Source organism: Gnatocerus cornutus, chromosome 4, assembly GCF_029298725.1.
Source record: "Gnatocerus cornutus isolate USDA-ARS CGAHR chromosome 4, icGnaCorn1.1, whole genome shotgun sequence".
In the NCBI taxonomy this organism is placed as follows: domain Eukaryota; kingdom Metazoa; phylum Arthropoda; class Insecta; order Coleoptera; family Tenebrionidae; genus Gnatocerus; species Gnatocerus cornutus.
In genome coordinates this window covers 4,431,039-4,452,897 of record NC_142236.1, presented here as the reverse complement: position 1 = coordinate 4,452,897, position 21,859 = coordinate 4,431,039, and the positions used below count along the sequence as shown (strand labels likewise).

The 21,859-nt window shown below is 39.6% G+C and overlaps 6 protein-coding genes across 8 annotated transcripts; 4 read left to right on the top strand and 2 right to left on the bottom strand.

Annotated features, from left to right (window-relative positions):
• The first annotated feature begins 4,023 nt into the window (after positions 1 to 4,023).
• On the top strand, positions 4,024 to 9,075 carry orb (polyadenylation element binding protein orb). Its single transcript, XM_088034366.1, is given in 7 exon segments — positions 4,024 to 4,160; positions 4,221 to 4,366; positions 4,414 to 4,543; positions 4,589 to 4,733; positions 4,770 to 4,889; positions 8,082 to 8,701; positions 8,754 to 9,075. Coding segments are annotated over 7 exon segments (1,479 nt in total). The 5' UTR covers positions 4,024 to 4,049; the 3' UTR covers positions 8,961 to 9,075.
• A 1,069-nt stretch (positions 9,076 to 10,144) lies between these two features.
• LOC148176157 (peroxisomal membrane protein 11C-like) lies at positions 10,145 to 12,772 on the bottom strand. The gene is made up of 5 exons (XM_088034843.1): positions 12,519 to 12,772; positions 12,298 to 12,474; positions 12,071 to 12,252; positions 11,961 to 12,026; positions 10,145 to 10,400 (listed from the first exon to the last, which is right to left on the bottom strand). The coding sequence occupies exons 1-5, from the start codon at positions 12,588 to 12,590 to the stop codon at positions 10,196 to 10,198; spliced, it is 702 nt and encodes a 233-aa protein (XP_087890969.1). The 5' UTR covers positions 12,591 to 12,772; the 3' UTR covers positions 10,145 to 10,195.
• Positions 12,773 to 12,803: 31 nt separating this feature from the next.
• Positions 12,804 to 13,876, top strand: Rpe (ribulose-phosphate 3-epimerase). The gene is made up of 3 exons (XM_088034844.1): positions 12,804 to 13,213; positions 13,258 to 13,587; positions 13,632 to 13,876. The coding sequence occupies exons 1-3, from the start codon at positions 12,968 to 12,970 to the stop codon at positions 13,746 to 13,748; spliced, it is 693 nt and encodes a 230-aa protein (XP_087890970.1). The 5' UTR covers positions 12,804 to 12,967; the 3' UTR covers positions 13,749 to 13,876.
• A 131-nt stretch (positions 13,877 to 14,007) lies between these two features.
• Positions 14,008 to 15,241, top strand: LOC148176155 (28S rRNA (uridine-N(3))-methyltransferase). Its single transcript, XM_088034839.1, has 2 exons — positions 14,008 to 14,625; positions 14,670 to 15,241. Exons 1-2 carry the CDS (start codon positions 14,105 to 14,107, stop codon positions 15,229 to 15,231), a joined length of 1,083 nt encoding a protein of 360 aa, XP_087890965.1. The 5' UTR covers positions 14,008 to 14,104; the 3' UTR covers positions 15,232 to 15,241.
• On the bottom strand, positions 15,209 to 16,625 carry LOC148176154 (STAGA complex 65 subunit gamma-like). The gene is made up of 7 exons (XM_088034840.1): positions 16,371 to 16,625; positions 16,140 to 16,322; positions 15,983 to 16,092; positions 15,815 to 15,936; positions 15,588 to 15,769; positions 15,399 to 15,542; positions 15,209 to 15,353 (listed from the first exon to the last, which is right to left on the bottom strand). Exons 1-7 carry the CDS (start codon positions 16,520 to 16,522, stop codon positions 15,233 to 15,235), a joined length of 1,014 nt encoding a protein of 337 aa, XP_087890966.1. The 5' UTR covers positions 16,523 to 16,625; the 3' UTR covers positions 15,209 to 15,232.
• A 10-nt stretch (positions 16,626 to 16,635) lies between these two features.
• Positions 16,636 to 21,527, top strand: LOC148176153 (uncharacterized). 3 transcript variants are annotated; one of them, XM_088034838.1, is made up of 5 exons: positions 16,636 to 16,878; positions 19,182 to 19,349; positions 19,395 to 19,655; positions 19,938 to 20,048; positions 20,096 to 21,527. In XM_088034838.1, the coding sequence occupies exons 1-5, from the start codon at positions 16,723 to 16,725 to the stop codon at positions 21,371 to 21,373; spliced, it is 1,974 nt and encodes a 657-aa protein (XP_087890964.1). In that variant the 5' UTR covers positions 16,636 to 16,722; the 3' UTR covers positions 21,374 to 21,527. The 3 variants fall into 3 exon arrangements, with proteins under 3 accessions (XP_087890964.1, XP_087890963.1, XP_087890962.1); XM_088034837.1 differs by having other exon boundaries at positions 19,395 to 20,048; XM_088034836.1 differs by lacking the exons at positions 16,636 to 16,878; positions 19,182 to 19,349 and having other exon boundaries at positions 19,380 to 20,048.
• Positions 21,528 to 21,859: the final 332 nt, after the last annotated feature.

The following is a 21,859-nucleotide window of genomic DNA, read 5'->3' as shown; positions in this document are numbered from 1 at the left end:
TCAAATTCGAGATAATTAGGCCAATTCCGACGTCTTATTGTCAAAATATCATTCTTGGCAACTCAACGCGATTATATTGAGTCGGTTAAGACAGATTCTATGCAATTATTCTGATTTTATGGGCAGACATTTGTAGTGCATCCAAATGCATAAATACATTAATATGGCTCCGGGTTTAAAGGGGTTTTAAAGTGGAAGCGACCAAGTTTTTTTGAAATTTTGTACTCATTGTGTAAGGCGATTTAATTTATGATGTAATGATGTAAGAATTGAGTTACATAAAGGAAATGCCAGAGAAAAAAATAAAGAGAAAACGATTGGACTTTCCGTTGAATTGGGTAAAAAGGTGTCTTCCAAATCTTTGAATTTTTTTTGAGTTTACGTGGAGTTTAGAATGTTTGAAAACCATTGAAATTGGAACATTTTAAAACGTTTAGCACTTTTACAATCTGTAAAAACGTTAAAATCTTTAAATGTTTGAGACTTTTTAGCCTCGTCTCTACCAGGAATTTGTACGTCTTTTATTGTTAGAATAATAGAAATATTGGCGCTCAGTGGTTTCTTTAGATTGTTGGATTCTTAGAAATGTTTGCATCTTTGTTGCATTTGGATCCTTAGAATCAATGAAATATTCAAAATTTATGGGACATTTGAATTTGTCATTATTAGTGGAATCTTCATTTTCTTTGAATGGAATCATTGTTCAAAAGTCTTTTAATATTTATCACTAATTTTTATATTCTTCCAAATTTTCGATCGTCAAGATTTAAGATTAGACTACTTATGATCTTTGCACACTTTAAAACAACTGAAAATTTTTTACTCTGAATCTTTGAATCTTATCAGCCTACAGAATATCAGACATTTTAGAAATTGCTTGCAATTTTCGGACTGTGAAATTCTGGAAATCATCGAAAATTTACAATTTTATGTTTTCGTTTCTTTAAATTTGTTGATTCCTCGGAATTCTTAGATTATTAGACTTTAGATTGCTCGGAATCATTACAATCGATAAAAATCTTTCAAATCTTTAAAACCCAAAGAACAATTGATATATTATTCTATTTCTGATGTCTTATATTTGCTCTTCTTTTTCGCATTTCTTCTTCTTGTTTCTTGTTTTCGTTGCTTTTAATTAGTTTTTCTAGATCTGATGTCTCTCCAACTCTTATCTTCTGTCTTCCATTGCATTTCTTCATATTGTTTCTTCCGTTACGTTGTTTCTAATTGGATATTCTGTTTTTGTTTTTCCATGCTTTATTTTCTGCCTTCTATTTGTCTCCAGTTTTTTTATTATTTCTCTTGTCTTTTTTGCCATGTTATTCTGATGTTGTTCCATGCTCCATTTTCTGTCTTTTATGGCCTTTTTGGTCTTGTTTCTTTTGCTACGTTGTCTTTAATTTATTTCTGATGTCTTTCCGAGCTTTATTTTCTGTCTTATATAATCCCTTTTTTTTAGCATTTCTTCCACTTGTTTTTTTTGCTATGTTGCTTTTAATTAGTTCTTCTACATCTTATGTCCTTCTTATTCTGCTCTTCTACCTTCCAAAGTGTATCTTCGTCTTGTTTCTTTCTTTATGTTATTTCTAATTGATTCTTTTTCATGTTTCATTTTCTACTTTCAATTTTTTGTATTGTTTCTTTCCCTATGTTGCTTTTAATTAGTTTTAGATATTTGTCCTTCCAATTTTCATCTTCTGTTTTCTGTAGCATTTTTTCATCTCGATTCTTCTTCTCATGTCCTTCGACATTTCTTCTGCCTTCTATTTGCCTCTCTTTTTGCATTTCTTTCTTTTTCTACTTTTGCTATGTTCATTCTAATTACTTTGTTTCTTTCTTCATTATTTTTTTGTTGTTTCTTCTACATCTGCTGTCCTTCCATGTTCCTTTCGTAGCATTTTTTCTCTTGTATCTTCGCTACGAATTGGTTCTTCCATTTCTGATGTCCTTCCATGCATTGCTTTATTTTCTGTTTTATATTCTCGCTTTTTTTCGGATTTCTTTTTGTTTCTTTAGCTATGTTGCTTTTAATTAGTTCTTCTGGACTTGACGTCCTTTAAAATCTCATCTTCTTTTGTTACATTGTTTCTAATTGGTTCTTCTGGTTTTGTTGTTTTTTATGCTTCATTTTCTGTTGTCTATTTGTCTTCCATTTTTTATTTCTTTCTGTTGTCTTTTTTGCCATATTATTTCTAATTGGTTCTTTTTCAACTAACTCATCTTCCATCTTGTATTGCATTTCTTTGCTTTTATTTCCTTTGCTGCGTTGTTTTTTATTGTTCCTTCTGCATCTGCGTTCTTCTATTTCTAATGTCCTTTCATGCATTATCTTTGTCTTAAATTCGTCACGTTGTTTCTAATTGGTTCTTTTCCTTCTCATGTCATTTGACATTTCTTCCGTCCTCTATTTGCCTTCTTTTTTAGATTTCTCTTGCCGCTTTTGCTATGTTCTTTTTAGTTCTTCTTCAACTATAGGATCTCATCTTGTATCTTATGTTGGATTTCTTTGCCTTGTTTCTTTTGCATCTGCTGTCCTTCCATGTCTCTTTTGCTGGCTTTTATAGGGTTTTTTCTTCTTGTGTTTTTCGCTACGTTGTCTTTACTTGGTTCTTTCATTTGCGTTGTCCTTTCATGCATGCTTCATCTTTTTTATAGTCTCCCTCCTTTTTCGCCTTTTTGCCTCTTGTGTCTTTTGCTATGTTGCTTTTAATTTATTCTTCTAGATCCGATGTTCTTTCAAATTCTTTCGTAACATTGTTTCTAATTGGTCTTCTGCTTCCACACTATTTTTTCGTCATGTTTCTTTTGCTGCATTGTTTTTAATTGGATTTTCTATTTCTAATATCCTTCCATGCTTTACCTTCGTCTTATATTCGCCCTCGTTCTTCGCATTTCTTCCTTATGTTTTTTTGCTATGTTGCTTTTAATTCATTTTTATAGAGTAATGTCTTTTCGATTCTCATCTTCTGTCTGTTCTAGCATATCTTCATATTGCTTATTCTTTCATTACGTTGTTTCTCATTGGTTCGATGCTTCATCTTCAGTTTGGCTTCTTTTTTCCATTTCTTCCTGTTTTGTCTCTTCTGCCACGTTGTTTCTAATTAGTTCTTCTTCAAGTAACTTACTTCTATGCTCTATCTGTCTTATATTTGCCCCCATTTTTCGCATTTCTTCTTCATCTCTTTTTTTTTAGATTTTCTAGATCTGATAACTTTCCATTCAAAATTCGAACTTTTAAAACGATTCAATTGTTTAGAATCTGCAAGATCTTTACTATATGTAGACTCTTTGAATGTTCGTGTTTTATTATTTTTTTTATTTCTTGGAATTCTAGGATTATTGATCTTTAGAATGAAATTTTTTAATTCTTAGGAATATTTTCAATTAAGCTAGATCGTTAGATCGCATTTATAAACTTGAAGTGGTTGTCGCGGAAATCTCGTAAGAGTCCTGTAAGAAATACAACACTTGTTACGGGATTCTTTCGGGATTCTTACGGGACTCTTTGAAGTCTTCCAGCTATTGGAACTACAGATTCTTTTTTTATTGTCTAATTTTTTGTACTAACAATTGTTTGTTTTAGGTGTCGTCGCCACCCCCAAGCCCCCTGCTATCAAGCGACATCTTACAGCACCACTCCATCAACTCTCTCCTCGATCATCACGACATCCTTTTGGAAACCCACAGTAAGCAATTTCAAAATTCCCGCGGAAAGGTACCGACCAATAGCAACCCTCCATTTTTACCAAAACAATCGGCGCCAGTTAAATTTCCAAAAATTAGGACTTTTCGACCAGTAAAACATTCCCACGTCTTTTATTACTAATAAATTGTTGATAATAAAACTTTAGCGACACTAGAAAGTCATTGTTCGCGCTTAAATTCCTCCCGATAATTTTTTGTCGGCAAAAACGCGAGGTGGCTATGAGTTTTTTGGTAGCGAAAAATCGGTGCAGATTACTTGTTTTGAAGTTTGAAACGTGTTGAATCGTTTGAAGAAGTCGTTTCGTCGTTAAAATCGTTTATATTTGTTTGTATTAGGTGACACGATGTCGATTAGCGATTTATTTGGTTTAAATTCGCCGAGGGGATTGTTGGATTTCGCAAGGTCGTCGACAAATGGACTCGGCACTCCACCGGTCAATGCTACAAATTTGCAGGTAAAATTGGCCCTTTTTGGAGTTTTTCCAACAAAATCACGTTACCCCCCTCGTTTTCAGTTCAATTTTGACGAAACGAAGTTTTCCTCATGGTCTTCAGGGCTGTCGTCGCTGAGCACCCCGAGCAAATACCCCAATCTGTCTTTAAACGGGTTGTCGAGCGACTCTGACTTTTACTCTTCCTACTCGCCGCACTCCACCCCAGGGTAAGCCCCCTTGTTAACATCTTTTTACTTCATCGTTAATTTTTCAGGAGCGACTTCTGCGGCAACAACAGCCCCATTGTCCTCGACCGCGCTGTCTACAACAGCTACCGCTCCAACTCGCCAGAATCGGATACCAGCAGCGCTTCGAACGTTGATGGAAACCTTTCTGACTTACTGGTGAGTTCCAGGGGGCGCACTACTCAATCTAATCATTTTTTTTAGAATTCTTTGACTTTGAATGACACGTTGGCACGCAAGTTGCTTAGAAACAACGAAGTCGACTTGTCTAGTCTTCAGAGCTTCCAAGCAATACAGACTCTTAAGTACCTGCAGCAACCGTCGAATGTTCTGGGATCGTTGTTACCTCGTACGGATGTGGTAAGTTGGAGGAAGTGGAGGAAAGGGAGTTCAATGGGTTGGTTTTAGCATCCATTGGATAAATGGAACTCGAGCGCTTCGTTGGCCAACATCCCCGAGGGGCTGCAGCTGGACAGGGCGGCGCGCTGCCACCGATCCGCAGCATGTAAGAGAGTTTTTACAAATTTTTGTTTCTTCTTTGTTTTAGTCACCTTCAAACTCTATCTTTTGTCTTTTTGCTTGCTGCTTCTTCTTGTTTCTTTTGTTTGTTGTTTTCAGTTAGTTCTTCTGGTTCTGATGATATACTGATTCATTTTCTAATGCGTTTCTTTACCTTGTTACTTTTGCTTCTGATTTCCTTCCATGCTTCAATTTCTGTCTTTTGTCCACTCTTCGTTTCCTCATTTCTTCCTCTCTTTTCTCACTTTTAATTAGTTTAATTAGTTCTTCTAGATTTGATGTTCTTCCAATTCTCACCTTCTGGCTTCTATAGCTTATCTTCGTCTTGTTTCTTTCATTATGTTGTTTTTTTTGGTTCTTTTGCTTCTGATATCCTTTCATGCTTCATCTTCTGCCTTCTATTTACTTCCTTTTTTTCATTTTTCCTCTTGCCTTTTTTGCCATGTTGTTTCTAATTAGTTCTCAATTGACTTACTTCCATTCCTCATCTTCCATCTTGTATTTCATTTCTTTGTCTTGTTTCTTTCGCTGCGTTGTTTCTTTTCTGCATCTGATGTTCTTCCATGCCCCATTTTCTGCCTTCCATAGCACTTTTCGTCTTGTTTATTTCTATTTGTTGCTTTTAATTAGTTCTTTTAGATCTCTAATTCTCATCTTCTGGCTTCTATAGCTTATCTTTGTCTTGTTTCTTTCATTATGTAGTTTCTATTCGTTTTTCTGCTTGTGGTGTCCTTTCATGCTTCATCTTCTGCCTTTTATTTGCCTTTTTCTTTCCATGTTTTCCTCTTGTCTCTTTTGCTGTTGTTTCTAATTAGTTCTTCTTTAACTGACTTACTTCCATGCCTCATCTTCCATCTTGTTTTGCATTTTTTTCTTGTTTCTTTCGTTGCGTTGTTTTCCATTGTTTCTTCTGCATCTGATGTTCTTCCATGTCCCATTTTCTGCTTTCCATAGCACTTTTCATCTTGTTTCTTACATTACGTTGTTTCTGTTAGTTCTTTTGCTTCTGATGTCCTTTCATGCTTCATCTTCTGCCTTCTATTTACCTTACTCTTTCCATTTTTTCTCTTGTCTCTTTTGCCATGTTGTTTCTAGTTAGTACTTCTTCAACTGACTTCCATTCCTCATCTTCCATCTTGTATTCCATTTCTTTCTGTTGTTTCTTTCGCTGCGTTGTTTTTCGTTTTTGTTCTTTCAATTTGTTGCTTTTAATTAGTTCTTCTAGATCTCTAATTCTCATCTTCTGGCCTCTATAGCTTATCTTCGTTTTGTTTTTTTTATTACGTTGTTTCTATTCGTTCTTTTGCTTCTAATGTCCTTTCATGCTTCATCTTCTGCCTTCTATTTGCCTTCCTCTTTTCATGTTTTTCTCTTGTCTCTTTTGCTATGTTGTTTCTAATTAGTTCTTCTTCAACTGACTCTTCTTCCGTCTTGTTATGCATTTCTTTCGCTTACGGTTTTTCGTAGTTTCTTCTGCATCTGATGTTCTTCCATGTCCCATTTTCTGCCTTCCATAGCACTTTTCGTCTTGGTTCTTTCGGTATGTTGCTTTTAATTAGTTCTTCTAGATCTGTAATTCTTATCTTCTGGCTTCTACAGCTTATCTTCATCTTGTATCTTTCATTACGTTGTTTCTATTAGTTTTTTTTGCTTCTGATGACCTTTCGTGCTTAATCTTCTGCCTTCTATTTCGTTTCTTTTGCCATGTTATTTCTAATTCTTCTTTAACTGACTTACTTCCATGTCTCATCTTTCGTTTTGTATTGCATTTCTTTGTCTTGTTTCTTTCGCTGCGTTGTTTTACGTTGTTTCTTCTGCTTCCGATTTTTTTCTATGTCCCATTTTCTGCCTTCCATAGCACTTTTCGTCTTAGTTCTTTTGCTTTGTTGCTTTTAATTAGTTCTTCTAAATCTCCAATTCTCATCTTCTTTTGCTTCTGATATTTTTTCATGCTTTATCTTCTGCCTTCTATTTACCTCCCTCTTTCTATTTTTTCCTCTTGTCTCTTTTGCTATGTTGTTTCTCATTAGTTCTTCTTCAACTGACTTGCTTCCATGCCTCATCTTCCATCTTGTATTGCATTTCTTTGTCTTTTTTCTTTCGCTGCTTTGTTTTTCGTTGTTTCTTCTGCATCTCATGTTCTTACATGTCCCATTTTCTGCCTTCCATAGCACTTTTCGTCTTGGTTCTTTCGATATGTTGCTTTGAATTAGTTCTTCTTGATGTTTAATTTTCATCTTCTGGCGTCTAAGCTTATCTTCGTCTTGTCTCTTTCATTACGTTGTTTCTATTCGTTCTTTTGCGTCTGATATCCTTTCATGCTTCATCTTCTGCCTTCTATTTACCTTCTTCTTTCCATGTTTTCCTCTTGTTTTTTTTGCTATGTTGTTTCTAATTAGTTCTTCTTTAACTGACTTATTTCCATGCCTCATCTTCCATCTTGTTTTGCATTTTTTTTCTTGTTTCTTTTGCTGCGTTGTTTTTCATTGTTTCTTCTGCATCCGATGTTCTTCCATGACCCATTTTCTGCTTTCCATAGCACTTTTCATCTTGTTTCTTTCATAACGTTGTTTCTATTAGTTATTTTGCTTCTGATGTCCTTTCATGCTTCATTTTCTTCCTTCTATTTGCCTTCCTCTTTCCATTTTTTCCAAGATATGAGGTCCTTCCAATTCTAATCTTCTGCCTTCTATTTTTCTTCCTTTTTTTTCCTCTTGTCCGTTTTGTCATGTTGTTTTTAATTAGTTCTTCTTCAATTGACTTACTTCCAAGCTTCATCTTCCGTCTTGTTTTGCATTTCTTTCTCTTGTTTCTTTCGCTGCGTTATTTCCCGTTGTTTCTTCTGCATCTGATGTTCTTCCACGTCCCATTTTCTGCGTTCCATAGCACTTTTCGTTTTGTTCTTTTGCTATATTGCTTTTTATGAGTTTTTCTAGATCCGATGTTCTTCCATGCTTGATTTTCCGCCTTCTATTTGCCATCCTTTTTCCATCTCTTCCTCTTGTTTCTTCTGCTATGTTCTTTTATTTATTTTTACTAGATCTGATGTCCTTCCAATTGTCATCTTCTATTTAAGTAATCTAAACTAATCTAGTCCTTTAACTGTTTCTTTTGGATTTGATTTGGATTGGATATTATCCTTTTATCCTGTAATTTACTGTTTCTTCGCTTTTTTTAGCCGTCTGCGAGGCCACCTGCACCTGGAGCGGCGTGCTGCCCCCTCGCACGGCCAAGCCCTCCGGCTACTCCTCCAAGGTCTTCCTCGGCGGACTCCCATGGGACATCTCCGAGCAGTCTCTCATCCAAACCTTCAAGCAATTCGGCCCCATCCGCGTCGAATGGCCCGGAAAAGAGAAACAAGTCTCCCAACCCAAAGGCTACGTCTACATCATCTTCGAGTCGGAGAAGAACGTCCGTGCGCTCCTCCAATCCTGCACGAACGATTACACCAATTCCGGAAATTGGTACTACAAGATCAGCTCCAAGCGCATGAAGGCCAAGGAGGTGCAAGTCATCCCTTGGATCCTCAACGATTCTAATTGCACGAAGTCGACGACTCAGAAGTTGGACCCGAGCAAGTCAGTCTTCGTGGGGGCACTCCATGGAATGCTCAACGCGGAAGGTCTGGCGAAGATCATGAACGATTTGTTTGATGGTGTCGTTCACACTGGGATCGACACGGATAAATATAAGTATCCGATTGGGTCTGGAAGGGTGACTTTTAACAACCCTCGATCGTACCTGAAGGCCGTCGCGGCTGCGTTCATCGAGATCAAGACGTCGAAGTTCAGCAAGACGGTGAGTGTTAGAATTTAGATTCTCCAGTTGGAAAAAAGCAACAAACTTGTAGGTCCAAGTGGATCCGTATCTCGAAGACTCTCTTTGCTCGGGCTGCGGTGTTCAACAAGGCCCGTATTTCTGCCGCGATATTCTCTGTTTCCGTTATTTCTGCCGTACCTGCTGGCAGTGGCAGCACAATAATGGGACTCGTCACCACAAGCCATTGATGAGGAATTCGAAAAACAGTCCCGGCTTGGGGGTGCCGAACTTTAATTAGACTCGTCTTTTTATGTCGTTGCTCACATGTTTATGCTTATCATGTGTTTAATTGTATTGCGGCAACTTTTTAAAGTCATTTAACTTGTCCGTAATATTTCAAATGTTCTTCTTAGATGTAGGATACGTTACATTGTCGTTTTAGTGTAAGTTGTTTGAAATTTGGCTCATATTGGTGGCCTTCCGCGGATTTTTATATTCGTGATCGCTCGCGATTGCGGTGTACTTTTTTTCCTTTATTTTTTGATCACTGGAAAAGATGTATATCCAAATAAACATAACCCATTTTAATAATGATGGTTGAGATGTTTTAAAGCCTCGTTGAACTGTAACCAGTGTTTTATAATAGATTTGATTTTTTTTGTTCATTGTTAAACTAATAGTTTTAAGGGTTTGATGAATATTTTTAAATCATAATTGTGCTAATTTAACTAAATTTAGGTGGGTATTTGGGTAGTGTTTAAAACATACCTATAGAATTCCATACAGTGATAACTGTATTAGTAGGACTGATTTCTTAACATAACCGCGACGTTTTTGGATATGATTCTTTGGCTGCCGATATTTTCTCTTTGCTTATCAGTAGAAATATGTTTTCAGATGTTGTTATTAAATATCATATGCATAACTCAACTTCGCTTTTGCTTTGGCACCTTTTCTCCAAATTTTCAGAATTTCGTTTTCTTATCGATACCATCAATGAAAATCCCTCGTCCTTGAGCCTCAATAGTGTTCCATTTGTGATTATAGCATAAGTTTTTTAGAAAATTGGTAAAATTCGCTTTTATTGTGTTACCTGACTGAGATTTTACCAATTTTTAGTCTTTTGGGTTTTTTAACTTCAGAGACTGAAATCTTGTCTTTTACATGTTCCTTTTTGATCGTTTTAGCTGAAATTTTAAAAAAAGATTTCACTCTCTGGTTCCTGGTCACGGACCATTGTTTTTTTATCAGTATTTTAAGCAAAATTCACGCACAACAAAATCAGATTTCTCAAAATTCTCGTTGCTACATTGCCATAATCCCAAAATCATTTTTTGTTGTGCTATGGTGGTTTTAATGCATGCCTGGTGGAAGTTTTTTTTTTAGTTTTTATTTTCTTTTTGTGGTGTCTTGTACTAGTCGCGCATTATGATTATGAGTAGTCAGAAACTGTATTTTAGGTTGTTTTTTAAATAAATATCGTTGTGTTTATTTTTGGGTAATTAACTTTATTTCCTTAACACTGTTATAATGCTATAATTTTTTCTTTGCATAAATTTGATAGATCCCTAGAACTGAAGAGATGGACGCTATCAGACCCACTTGCCACGTGCTCAATTTGGATGACCACAAGTATCCTGGGGGCAGAGTGTTGACGGCGTGCACGAAGTCCAGGCAGAGGCGGACGCAGGTGAGGATTTCGTAGTGTTGGCGGGAGAGCAGCTTCTCCAGGGAGGCACTAACAAAAAGATTTTGCAAAAAATTGTTGGGAAGATTTTGCAAACTGGGCGTTATATTCGTGGTAACAAATTGTATACTAACTGGGCGCAATAACGATTTGCAAACTGTTCTGATTGGTCGCTTTTTCAATTCGTCGTTACGGAGACAACGTTGTCAGACGACGTTAAACAGTTTGCAAATTGTGCGTTGCATTTCTGGTAACGTTGCAACGTAGCAACACTTGCATGCTTGGTTGTCGCTATGGAAATTTCGTTGTCTTAACGACAACCAATCAAATACGGGTTGTTAGGCCATAACGATTTGTGAACTGTTCTGATTGGTCACTTTTTAACTTCGTCGTTACGGAGACAACGTTGTCATACGACGTTAAACTGTTTGCAAATCGTTAAAATCGTGGAAAACTGCGTTATAACGTAGTAACACTTGCATGCTCGATCGTTGCTATGGAAATAACGTTATTTTAATGACAACCAATCATATTTGGGTTGCTAGGCAATAACGATTTGTAACATACTCTGATTGGACAGTTTTTTTAATTCGTCGTTATGGAAACAACGTTGTTATACGACGTTAAACAGCTTGCAAATCGTTAAATTCGTGGCAAACTGTTTACAAATTGTGTGTTACACTTCTGGTAACGTTGCAACATAGCAACATGGAAATGGCTATAGCTATGGAAATGACGTTGTTTTAACGAAAACCAATATTCTGATTGGATACTTTTTGAATTCGTCGTTGTGGAAACAACGTTGTTATACGACGTTGGCAGAATTCGTTAAATTCGAAGCAACGGTTTGCAAATTGTGCGTTAAATTTGTCGTTATTGAAATTCTGTTGTTTCAACGACTACCAATCATGTACGGGTTGCTAGGCAATAACGATATGCAAACTACTCTGATTGGACACTTTGAATTTGTCGTTGCAACATTGTTTTAACGACAAGCAATCGTATGCGAGTTGCTAGACAATAACGATTTGTAAAATATTTTGATTGGTAATTTTTTGAATTCGTCGTTATGGAAAAAACGTTGTCATACGACGTTAAACAGTTTGCAAATCGTTAAATTTGTAGCAAACGGTTTGCAAATTGTGTGTTAAATTTATCGTAATGGAAATACTTTTGTTTTTAATGACAACCAATGATAGGGTTTGCTAGTCAATAACGATTTGCAAGATTTTCTGATTAGTCACTTTTTGAAGTGACGAAGACAACGTTGTCATTTTAACGACAATTAATCATATACGGGTTGCTAGGCAATAATGACTTGCAAACTATTCTGATTGGACACTTTTTGAATCCGTCGTTACAACATTGTTTTGACGACAACCAATCATATACGGGTTGCTAGGCAATAACGACTTGCAAATATTCTGATTGGACACTTTTTGAATTCGTCGTTATGGAAACAAGATTGCAAATCGTTAAATTTGTTAATAATCACGTCTAAACGACAAGTTGAGTTGCTCTATTAGTATTTTTACGAAGATTACGACCAATTTGCATCGAAGGTTACATATGCAATTTTTTCCACGACAGGATATAATCAAAATCACTTACTTTTCCTCCTTCTTCAAAGTAACGCAATATTTGTGGTGTTGCAACACTGACACGTACCGCAAACTCCTAAAATCCAACTTGTACAGATTGAAACTCGCCCCATAACTCACCTCATTAAAGTCAGATAAATGGAAGACACCCAGAAGATGGAGCTTATGGTGTCCCATTTATTACTGTCTATTCCAGTCGCTAATTTATTCTCTGCAAACCATGCGATCTTCTCCACGGGATAATAAATCTGGTCGATGATATTCGTGGTCACCCCTAGGGCTGCCATTAGTTTGTCCGGTTCCTACTAACTCGTTTTAAACTCTGGAAAAGGGATGAAGGGACTCACCTCTTTCCCAAGACCGTATTCTAAATTGTATTTTAACATGGGCAAGTCATCGAGCAGCCGCAAGGTGGTTCTTGTCGCCGACATTTGGCTGCTGAATTTCAAGAACTTCTGGGCCAGAATCTTGTCAGAGGAGAGCCCTCCTACTAGTTTCGTGCAGTAGCATAAGGTCCTCAGAATCTACGAGTTTTCGGTGTTTTTGTGAAGAATAATGAGAGTCTCACCTTATCTCTGCCCTTGTAGGAATCCAATAAAACGCAGATTTCGTCCAAAAACACGGAAAATATGTTACTCATGATTGATTGTGTTGCCTGACTGGAGAGTAGGAACTATTAGGGATCGCATTTCTCGTCGTTCACCTTACAATGCAAATTTAAAGTCAAGGTGAGCTGATTTTATCAAGGAAAGTGAAAGTGCGTTATCACATTCTCCGACGTAAACACATGTTCTAACCCCACTTCCGTGACAGCTGTCAGTGGGGGTGTGTTTATGTACTTTGTCGCGTCCAGAGGGTAGTTTCGACTCATTTTTTCACTGAAATGGGGTGAGGGAAACACGTTGGTGCAATTATGGAGGTTTTGTTGGGAAATTCCGTACTTTTGTGATAAAGTGGGGTTATGTCAAAGTCACTTTGACACCTGTCAATGTCAATTTATGACCGGGTTAGTAAAAAATGGCTGTGCCCGCAAAATCGCTAAAATGTAAAATAGGACCATCAATTTTAAACGCCGACCTATCCCAATTATACTCGGAATCCCAGCGACTTCTCGACAATGGAGCCGATTATTTACACTTAGATGTTATGGACGGTCACTTTGTTCCTAACCTCACTCTGGGACATCCGGTGGTAAAATGTTTAAGAAACAAGATAAGAAACGCTTTTTTCGAAACGCACATGATGGTCTCCGACCCGGCGAAGGTACGTGTCCAATTTCCCTTCAAAAATCTTATTTTACCTTCCAGTGGGTGGAACCCATGGCCGATGCGGGCGTAAACCAGTACACTTTTCACATAGAACCAGTGAAAGAAGTCATTCCGCTCTGTCGAAAAATAAGAGAGGCGGGAATGCAAGTGGGTTTAGCCCTCAAACCAGGCACCGGCATAGACGCAGTGAGGCAATACATCGATCATGCTGACATGATCTTGATCATGACAGTAGAGCCCGGGTTCGGGGGGCAAAAATTTATGAGTGATATGATGCCTAAAGTCCAATGGCTCAGACACAACTATCCAGGGTTAGATATAGAAGTTGATGGGGGTGTAGGCCTAAATACAATCACAGCCTGTGCAGAGGTTTGTTGCCATTCTTATAATCACAATCTGAACTGATTTTTTAGGCTGGTGCTAATATGATCGTCGCTGGGACAGCAATAATTAACGCAACTGATCAGAAAGCGGTCATGGCGAGTCTAAGAGAAACTGTCGAACGCTCAATTCATAAATGCAACGTTTAAGGCTGCCATTTGTGATTCAAATCCTTCTTTCCAAAGTGTTGTTATTATTGTTAAAGTTTCCTTTACTTCAACTGATCATTCCTTTGTATTTTATTATAAATTTTACTAATAAACAATGGTTGTTGGGATTTCCGCTCATTAATCACGCGAGGAAATCATGCAATCCCAAGGACTGATCAAAGATCAAAACCGATCAAACGCGCGCCTCATTTAGTGCATTTTCGTCCTTCACATCCCCAGGTTGCCGACCCTGCACCCACCAACCAATACGAACGAACATTCACGCCACGTGACCTCATCTTCACGTTGACGCGTTGACGTTTGAAAACACAATAAAAAGTGAGGTTAACGAAAACATGGGCAAGGTGAAGACGGACCCCCCAAAACGGAAGAGTTGGAGCGAAATCAACAAAACCCGCAAGGAAGAGAAGCGAAAATGGAAAGAAATGAACCTCCAGAAGAAGATTGAGAAGCGGAAAAAGCAGTCCGAGGCCCCCCAGAGCGAAGCCCCCGTTTCAACGTGTCGCCCGACTCTTTCCATAGCAGTCCCCGGTTCGATTTTAGAGACGGCTCAGTCGGAGCAACTCCGCTCGTATTTAGCGGGGCAGATCGCACGAGCGGCGTGTGTTTTCCAAGTCGATGAAATTGTAGTTTTTGATGATTACGCGGGTGAAGTTAGTGCCAAAACGGCCAGTGATGGGGTGACTACCATCAGGAGGAGTTGCATGCAATTGGGGCGGATTCTGCAGTTTTTGGAGTGCCCCCAGTACCTTCGAAAACAGTTTTTTCCGATGCACGAACACTTGAGTTTTACTGGGATTTTGAACCCCTTGAATGCCCCCCATCATTTGAGCGCCGATGATGACTTCCCATTCAGGTGAGATCGCGATAAGTTTAACTGTAACTAAATTGAGTTTGTAGGGAAGGGGTGGTGACCAACAAACCGGTGAAGCCTGGCAGAGGCTCTCTGGTAAGCGTGGGGCTCCTTAGAGACGTCCAAGTCGACAAGCTCCTGACTCCTGGACTACGCTGCACGGTGAAGCTCCATCCAGAGAAAGAAGGGAAGAAACTCAAGGGGGTGGTAGTCGCCCCGTCAACCCCCAGAATCGAGTTGGGGGTTTACTGGGGGTACACCATCAGACTCGCGGATTCGTTATCAAAAGTCTTTTCACAGAGCCCCCACGAGGAAGGCTACGATCTTACAATAGGAACCTCAGATAAAGGAACGAGTATTGATGAGTTTGACCCCTCTGTCTTCAAACACGCTCTTGTGGTCTTCGGGGGGGTCCAGGGGATCGAATTCGCGCTAGAAAACGACGACGTTCTCAAAGCGGACGATCCGAGACTCATTTTTGATCAATATTTGAACACGTTGCCGGATCAAGGCTCCAGGACTATAAGGACGGAAGAGGCTATTTTGGTGTCTTTGGCGGCGTTGAGACCCAAATTAAAACAACATGTGAATGAAGGAAATACATCTTAGTCTATTTGAACCGTTTTTTCTTACTGTATGGTGAAAGGTGTGCCGCGTCTTCCGAAGACAAGGAAGCGACTCCTGGGGACTCCGTGGGGATGTCTTCAACTCCATCCCCCAAGGTATGTAAACTGGAGGGATAAAATCAGTTTCGTTCGTACCAAGACAAAACTTACTTAGTTTCCGCTTCTAGACTGTTCAATAACTGATACCCCGTTTCTAATATTGAAAAATTCACATCTCCGTCGATCGTGGAGAAATGAACTTCCGGGTTTTCCACCTCCACGATGTCCTCTTCTTCAACTTTAACTCTAACGACTCTAAAAAACCGTATAGCAACTCACCCCCAAAACAAACGAACTTACTTATTGAACTTATCGACAGGTGATGGGGAGCGGGGAATCAGTAAATTCTCGTACTCCTCCGTGAGGTCTTTACAGCGGTTTTCAAGGACGGTGATGTACTTAATGACTCTAGCTTCATAGTAGTCGTTCAAGGACTTCACCCCTCCGAGCCCCATCTCCGTGAGAACGCGCTCAATGACATGCTGAAATTACCATTAAAAGGGGGGTTGGGGGCAGTTGACTCTTACCGGAAATCCGGAGAGCTGCCGCAACTCCGCGTCCTCAATCGCGACTTTCACATTGAGACAAATCTTGCGCAGGAACTCCTGCAGGACGTCGGTGACCACGTCGAGGGCGCTCTGTTGGCTCGCTGAAAACACCCTTGAGAAACATCCCCTTTGGTTTCACCCCCTTACTTTCATATCCGATTTGTGCAAACATCGTGGCCACACATTTGATGAGGATTTGAGCGACCACAGTCTTGCCAATCTCGCAAACTTGCACCTCCTTATTCTTATTGTAGTCCCTGGAAAAAACGTTGTAGACAACTCAACCTGGCACTGCGGTTCTCACTTGAAGTCCTTTGGTGAGAAATTCAAGGTCGTGGTATCAGCACACTTTGTGGCCTCCCAATGGGGCACTTTGAACTCGATTTTCTCGGCGCTTTTCTCGTTTTGTTTCATCATCTCGTTGATGGTGTTCACGTGTTTGTGGAGGGAGATCGCGTGGAGCATCTTCTGGCTCAATGGGGGCACCCTAAACCGACGCAATAATAACAGTGACAGACAGTTGGGGGGTACTTACACGATCTTTTGCATTTTCACGGTGTGGTCTTCCCCCTCTTCGAGTTCCTTGAGGAAGAGTTTGTTCATCGACAGTTCAATATCTGCGGACACGTCTGGGACGTGCTCCACGTCCTTGTCCGTCTTCCTGTACCCCCAACTCGCGAGATCCATGATTTAATCACTTTAAAAACAAACAAACATAACCTCAAACGTCAAACATCACAAAGCGCCCTCTCGCGTCCTGTCAGTTCGGTCGGTAAGTGCGGCAGCTGCTTTCGTGCAGATTATGCGCAGGAAAAAGTAGCCATTTTAGCCAAGCCGACCACCATCGCCTAGTTCGAGTACAGTGTTGTTGAATTTTTAAAACGAAAATGGAAGATCGTGCGAATATTCTGCGTGGAATGAAAATTTGCCGCTTCTGCTTGAACGAAGAAGGTCCTCTGACGAATATTTATGAGCGTCAAGCGAAGGACAACAAGCAAACTGTTCCTCTTCCCCTGCAACTAATGGCGTGCGTTGCGATCGAGGTTTGTAAATAAGCTAATTTTCAAACTGGGGGAAGAAAAGTTCGCTTTATTTTTACTAAATCTGTAATTTTTCTTGGGGGGGCGGTTTTAGAGGGTGGGGAAGATGTCGGTGGTTAGGAGGAGTTCTTCAAGCTGGGCGGTCCCAGTAAATTTTTAATCAATTTTCGATCTAGTAGGTTGATGTCAAATTAAAATTCTTCGCGCCAGTGTCAAATTTAGTGTTTTTTTTTCTTTGTATGATGGGTTCATGTTGGCCACACTGATGTAATTTACGAATTTTTTTGTTAGCCGACAATTTAATCAACTATTAATGGATTAAACTTTAATTACGTTTTAAACAATTATTATATAAATACAAATGAAATATTAGACTTTTATATGTATACATTTCAATTCGCAATTAAACAATTTTATTATGCAATTAAATTTTAATATCACCTTAATTTAATTGCAGGTTGTTTAAGTAACTACTAAACTAAATCTAATTGCGGCATTAAATCTGGCATACTCAGTTTTTTATTATTCATAATAATAGGCCTAATAAAACCAAAATGAGGTAACCACATTTAATTGCAAATTAAATATGTTTTTTTAGAACGTTTGAGTTAGAGCCTTTTTCTAGTATCTCAGAGCCTCATTATAGTGTTTTAGAGCTCCTTTATGGTGTCTCAGAACCCCTTTATAGTATCTCACAGCGACTTTCTAGTGTCTCACAGCATCTTTCAAATGTCTGTTTCAGAGTGTCTTTATGGTGTTTTAGAGCGTTTTATGGTCTCTCAGAGCCTTTTTATAGCGTTTTAGAACGTCTTTCTAGTCTCTGGCTCAGCGATTTTCTAGAGTCTGTCTCAGAACAGTTTTGTTGTGTCTGCCTCTGAGCCTCTATTTAGTGTCTCAGGACACACACAGTGTCTTAGGACGTCTTACTACTGTCTGTCTCAGAGAGTCTTTCTAATATCTCAGAGCCTCTTTTTAGTGTCTCAGAGCAATTTTGTAGTGTCTGCCTCAGAGCCTCTTGCTAGTGTCTCAGAGCATTTTTTTAATATCCGTCTCAGAGGCTCTTTTTAGTGTTTGTCTCAGAGTATTGTGTACTGTCTGTTGTCTCAGAGCCTTTTTATAGTGTCTCAGAGCCTCTTTATGGTGTCTCAGAGCCTCTTTATAGTGTCTCAAAGCCTCTTTCTAGTGTCTCAGAGCCTCTGACTTAAAGATTCTTTTTAGTGTCTCAGAGCATCTTTCAAATGTCTGCTTCAGAGCGTTTTTATGGTCTCAGAGCCTCTTTTTAGTGTTTCAGCTTTTTTCTAGTATCTGTCTCAGAGGCTCTGCTTAATGTTTGTCTCAGAGCGTCCTTTTAGTGTCTGTCTCAGAGCCTCTTTCTAGTGTCTCAGAGCAACTTTTTAGTGTCTCAGAACCTCTTTATAGAGTCTCAGAACAATTTTGTTGTGTCTACCTCAAAGCCTCTTTCTAGTGTCTCAGAGCATTTTTCTAATATCCGTCTCAGAGGCTCTTTTTAGTGTTTGTCTCAGAGTCTTCTTCTAGTGTCTCAGAGGCATTGTCTGGTGTATGTCGTCTCACATTCTCTTTATAGTGTCTCAGAGCGATTTTCTAACGTTTGTCCTTTTTCTAGTGTCTCAGGGCTTTTTTCTAGTGTCTGAAAACCTCTTAATAGTATCTCAGAACCTCTTTATAGTGTCTCAAAGCTTCTTTCTAGTGTCTCAGAGCATTTTTTTTAAATCCGTCTCAGAGTCTCTTTTTATTGTTTGTCTCAGAGTATTGTGTAGTGTCTGTCGTCTCAGACTTTTTTTATAGTGTCTCAGAGCCTCTTTATGGTGTCTCAGAACCTCTTTATAGTGTCTCAAAGCCTCTTTCTAGTGTCTCAGAGCCTCTTTCTAGTGTCTTAAGACCTCATAAAACTTATGAAACTCAAACGATGTGAGCAAATTTAATCGCAAGTTAAAATTTATTTGTAGGTACACTTTTAGGCTAATGTTTTTTTCTTTTTTTTAATCTTTTGAGAATCTACGCCTTTTTTTAAATATTTAGTTTCTTTGAGTTTGGATTCCATCTAATTCATTGAGATCTTTGGGAGTTTTAACTCATCCTTCGGGAATTCTATTGTATTGTTTGGAATCTTTGAGCTCCTTCGTGATTCTCCAAGATTCCTGAGAAGTATTTAGATTCTTTTAAGTTTGGTTCTTTAAATTATTTAGAAGTTTTAGATCTGAAAGAATTCTGTAAGACTATTGAGTTCCCTTGAAACTCTTTTTAGACTGATTTGGAATCTCAACTAACTTCTTGACTCTCCCCAGGTGTTCGAGAACGACGGCATGCCCCAACTGATCTGCAAAACCTGCCGCGCCCAAACTCAGCAAGCCTACACGTTCAAAACGAACTGCAAGAAAGCAGATGACTCCCTCAAAGTGTTCCTCGCCACCGGATCTTTGTCCCGGCCGTGGTCTCAAGAGGAACTCACCGAAGTAAGTAAAAACCGAGTTAAACCGAGTTAAATTCACTCTTTTCAGCAATCTAAAACCTTCCAAGCTGTGAAACGCGCTGTGGACAAAGTCGAAGAATCTCGCGTGAAAAGAATAAAGCACGAGAATTCCGGTATGATTACTCTGAATTACAGTACGAATTTACCGGAGAATGATAATAGTGAGGAGGTGAATGAATCTGTGGATAGTTCGACGATTGATGAGGAACAGAATGAGACAATGGAGGATGAGGATTTTATGAATTTAGAGGAGGAGTCGGTGTTGAATCCGACGTTGAAAGTGAACCAGGTGAAGACCGATTGCTTTCCTTGTCCACACTGTGAAAGATCGTTTCCTTTGAAGCAGCTGCTTGATCTGCATAAGGCTAATCATAACAGAGAACGTAATTATAACTGTGACGAATGCGATAAAGCTTTCTTTACAAAGTATGATTTAAGTAAACACATGTTAACTCATACTGGATGTAAACCATTCACTTGCGTTGTCTGCCAGAAGTCGTTCTCTCGAGAATCTTTATTGCACCGACACGAAAAAATTCATATTGACGTGCCCAAATATCTCTGTTCGCAGTGCGATAGAACGTTTTTGACCGGCGAAGACTTGGACGCGCACACGGCGAAACACAAAAAGAAACGACCTTTCATGTGCAAGATCTGCCAGAAGAGCTTCGTCTTCAAACAGGTAAAACTACGAATAACTCTGAAGTTAGCTCACTCTTTCAATTGCAGGGATTAGAGCGTCACGAACAGACTCACAGTAATGTTAAACCCCACAAGTGTAACTACTGTGAAGCTAGCTTCACTTCCGCGATTAAACTAACGCGTCATGTGACCTCCCACGCTGGGTTAAGACCGTACCCGTGTAAACTCTGCGGGCGCACGTTTCTGTTGAGTCACCACTTGACCAGACACATGAGGAGCCACTACGCGGCGCAACAAGCGGAGTCTTCGTATTTGCCTCCAATTGGTCAACATAAGTGTGACATCTGCAGTATGAGCTTCCGCCGGAAGGACTCTTTGATTAACCACAGTGCCATCCACTCCATGGTCAATCTCAAGTGCGTGATTTGCAACACTGAGTTCGATAACGTCGTCAAAGTGAAGGAGCACATCACTACGCATCTCTCTGATTTACCATTTCCGTGCGATAAGTGCGACTATTCTTTCGAGACGCAGGAGCAGCTCGAAGACCACGAGCTCAAACACGCCGAAATGGAGTACGAGGAACAGATCGAGCAAGAGGTGATGGCCGAGGCGAGGCAAGCCGCAGTGCGAGACGTGGACGAAGAGAATTCAGACTACTCAGGAGATGACATCGCGGAGTTTACCATCACTAATGATATGAACAATCCTGAGGTTGTTCGCAGGTCGAAACGCGTGACGAAGATCAAGAACTACGCCGAGTTTTTGAAGGACGAGCTGGGATCGGACGTGGAGGAGGAACCCGAAGGTGAGGCACAGACTCAAGAACAGGAGGAAAGCAATGAAGCTTCCCAGGAAGAAAGTCAAGAGGAAGACGCGATCAAACCAATCGTGCGCTCCGAAGGAACAAAAGTATACTCCAGGAAGAGTTTCCCGGAGCGGCCCAAACCGCAACTGATGAGTCTCATGGAGCAAGGGAATCTCGCTTCGTTGTCGAAGATTTCGCAACCCATCAACACTCAAATGGATATCAGCAAGTTCCCGGAGAAGGAAGTCTTCAATATGAAGATCGGGGATAAGACTGTTACGGTACAAAAACTGCTGCTGACGAAGGAGCAGATGAAGGCGATGGCGAAAGAAGGGAAGATTGAGAAGAAAGGCAACACGCTCTTGTTGAGGAAGACAGCGAGTCAGTCTTTTCAGAATGTTAGTTTAGATAGTATTTTTGGAGCGAAGGATGTGGCGAAGCCGCAGTTTAAGAAGACTTATCAGAGGAAGAGTTTTGGGGGCGACGATGCTGGGGAGGGGACGAGTCCGGTTACGTTGAATGAGCAGTTGAGTATTTCAACGGATGAGCACTTGTAAGATTCGGGAGACTTTTATTTTATAATTTTTATATTTAGTTTTTTATATTTATAGAGTAGGGAGTTGTCTATATATTATTAAGAGCCAAAAGATGTAATTAGATGTATCGAAATATGTGCTATAAGATGGTGAAATATAAACTAAATAGAATAGCCGAGCGTGTTCTGACTTGTCCGCTCATTGGGGTATCATGTCTCAGAGCGCCTCAGAGCGACTTTCTAGTGTCTCAGAGCGTCCTTTAAGTGTCTCAGAGCGTCCTTTTAGTGTCTCAGAACGTCCTTCTAGTGTCTCAGGGCACCTCAGAGCGTCCTTTTAGTATCTGAGATCGCCTCAGAGCGGCGTTCAAGTGTCTCAGAGCGCCTCACAGTGTCCTTCTAGTGTCTCAGCGCCTCAGAGCGTTCTTCTAATGTCTCATAGCGTCCTTTTAGTGTCTCAGAGCGTCCTTTAAGTGTCTCAGAGCGTCCTTTTAGTGTCTCAGAACGTCCT

Excerpts from the sequence above, each read along its gene's own strand:
- Rpe (XM_088034844.1), top strand. The coding sequence starts at position 12,968 with ATGGCTGTGCCCGCAAAATCGCTAAAATGTAAAATAGGACCATCAATT. Across the intron at positions 13,214-13,257 it reads TGGTCTCCGACCCGGCGAAG|TGGGTGGAACCCATGGCCGA; the intron begins GTACGTGTCCAA and ends TTTACCTTCCAG. Across the intron at positions 13,588-13,631 it reads CAATCACAGCCTGTGCAGAG|GCTGGTGCTAATATGATCGT; the intron begins GTTTGTTGCCAT and ends CTGATTTTTTAG.
- LOC148176155 (XM_088034839.1), top strand. The coding sequence starts at position 14,105 with ATGGGCAAGGTGAAGACGGACCCCCCAAAACGGAAGAGTTGGAGCGAA. Across the intron at positions 14,626-14,669 it reads GATGATGACTTCCCATTCAG|GGAAGGGGTGGTGACCAACA; the intron begins GTGAGATCGCGA and ends TTGAGTTTGTAG.
- LOC148176154 (XM_088034840.1), bottom strand. The coding sequence starts at position 16,522 with ATGGATCTCGCGAGTTGGGGGTACAGGAAGACGGACAAGGACGTGGAG. Across the intron at positions 16,093-16,139 it reads TTCTCACCAAAGGACTTCAA|GGACTACAATAAGAATAAGG; the intron begins GTGAGAACCGCA and ends CGTTTTTTCCAG. Across the intron at positions 15,770-15,814 it reads GGCAGCTCTCCGGATTTCCG|CATGTCATTGAGCGCGTTCT; the intron begins GTAAGAGTCAAC and ends TGGTAATTTCAG.
- LOC148176157 (XM_088034843.1), bottom strand. The coding sequence starts at position 12,590 with ATGAGTAACATATTTTCCGTGTTTTTGGACGAAATCTGCGTTTTATTG. Across the intron at positions 12,475-12,518 it reads CCTACAAGGGCAGAGATAAG|ATTCTGAGGACCTTATGCTA; the intron begins GTGAGACTCTCA and ends GAAAACTCGTAG. Across the intron at positions 12,253-12,297 it reads AATACGGTCTTGGGAAAGAG|GAACCGGACAAACTAATGGC; the intron begins GTGAGTCCCTTC and ends ACGAGTTAGTAG.
- LOC148176153 (XM_088034837.1), top strand. The coding sequence starts at position 16,723 with ATGGAAGATCGTGCGAATATTCTGCGTGGAATGAAAATTTGCCGCTTC. Across the intron at positions 19,350-19,394 it reads CTCAAGAGGAACTCACCGAA|CAATCTAAAACCTTCCAAGC; the intron begins GTAAGTAAAAAC and ends CACTCTTTTCAG. Across the intron at positions 20,049-20,095 it reads AGAGCTTCGTCTTCAAACAG|GGATTAGAGCGTCACGAACA; the intron begins GTAAAACTACGA and ends TTTCAATTGCAG.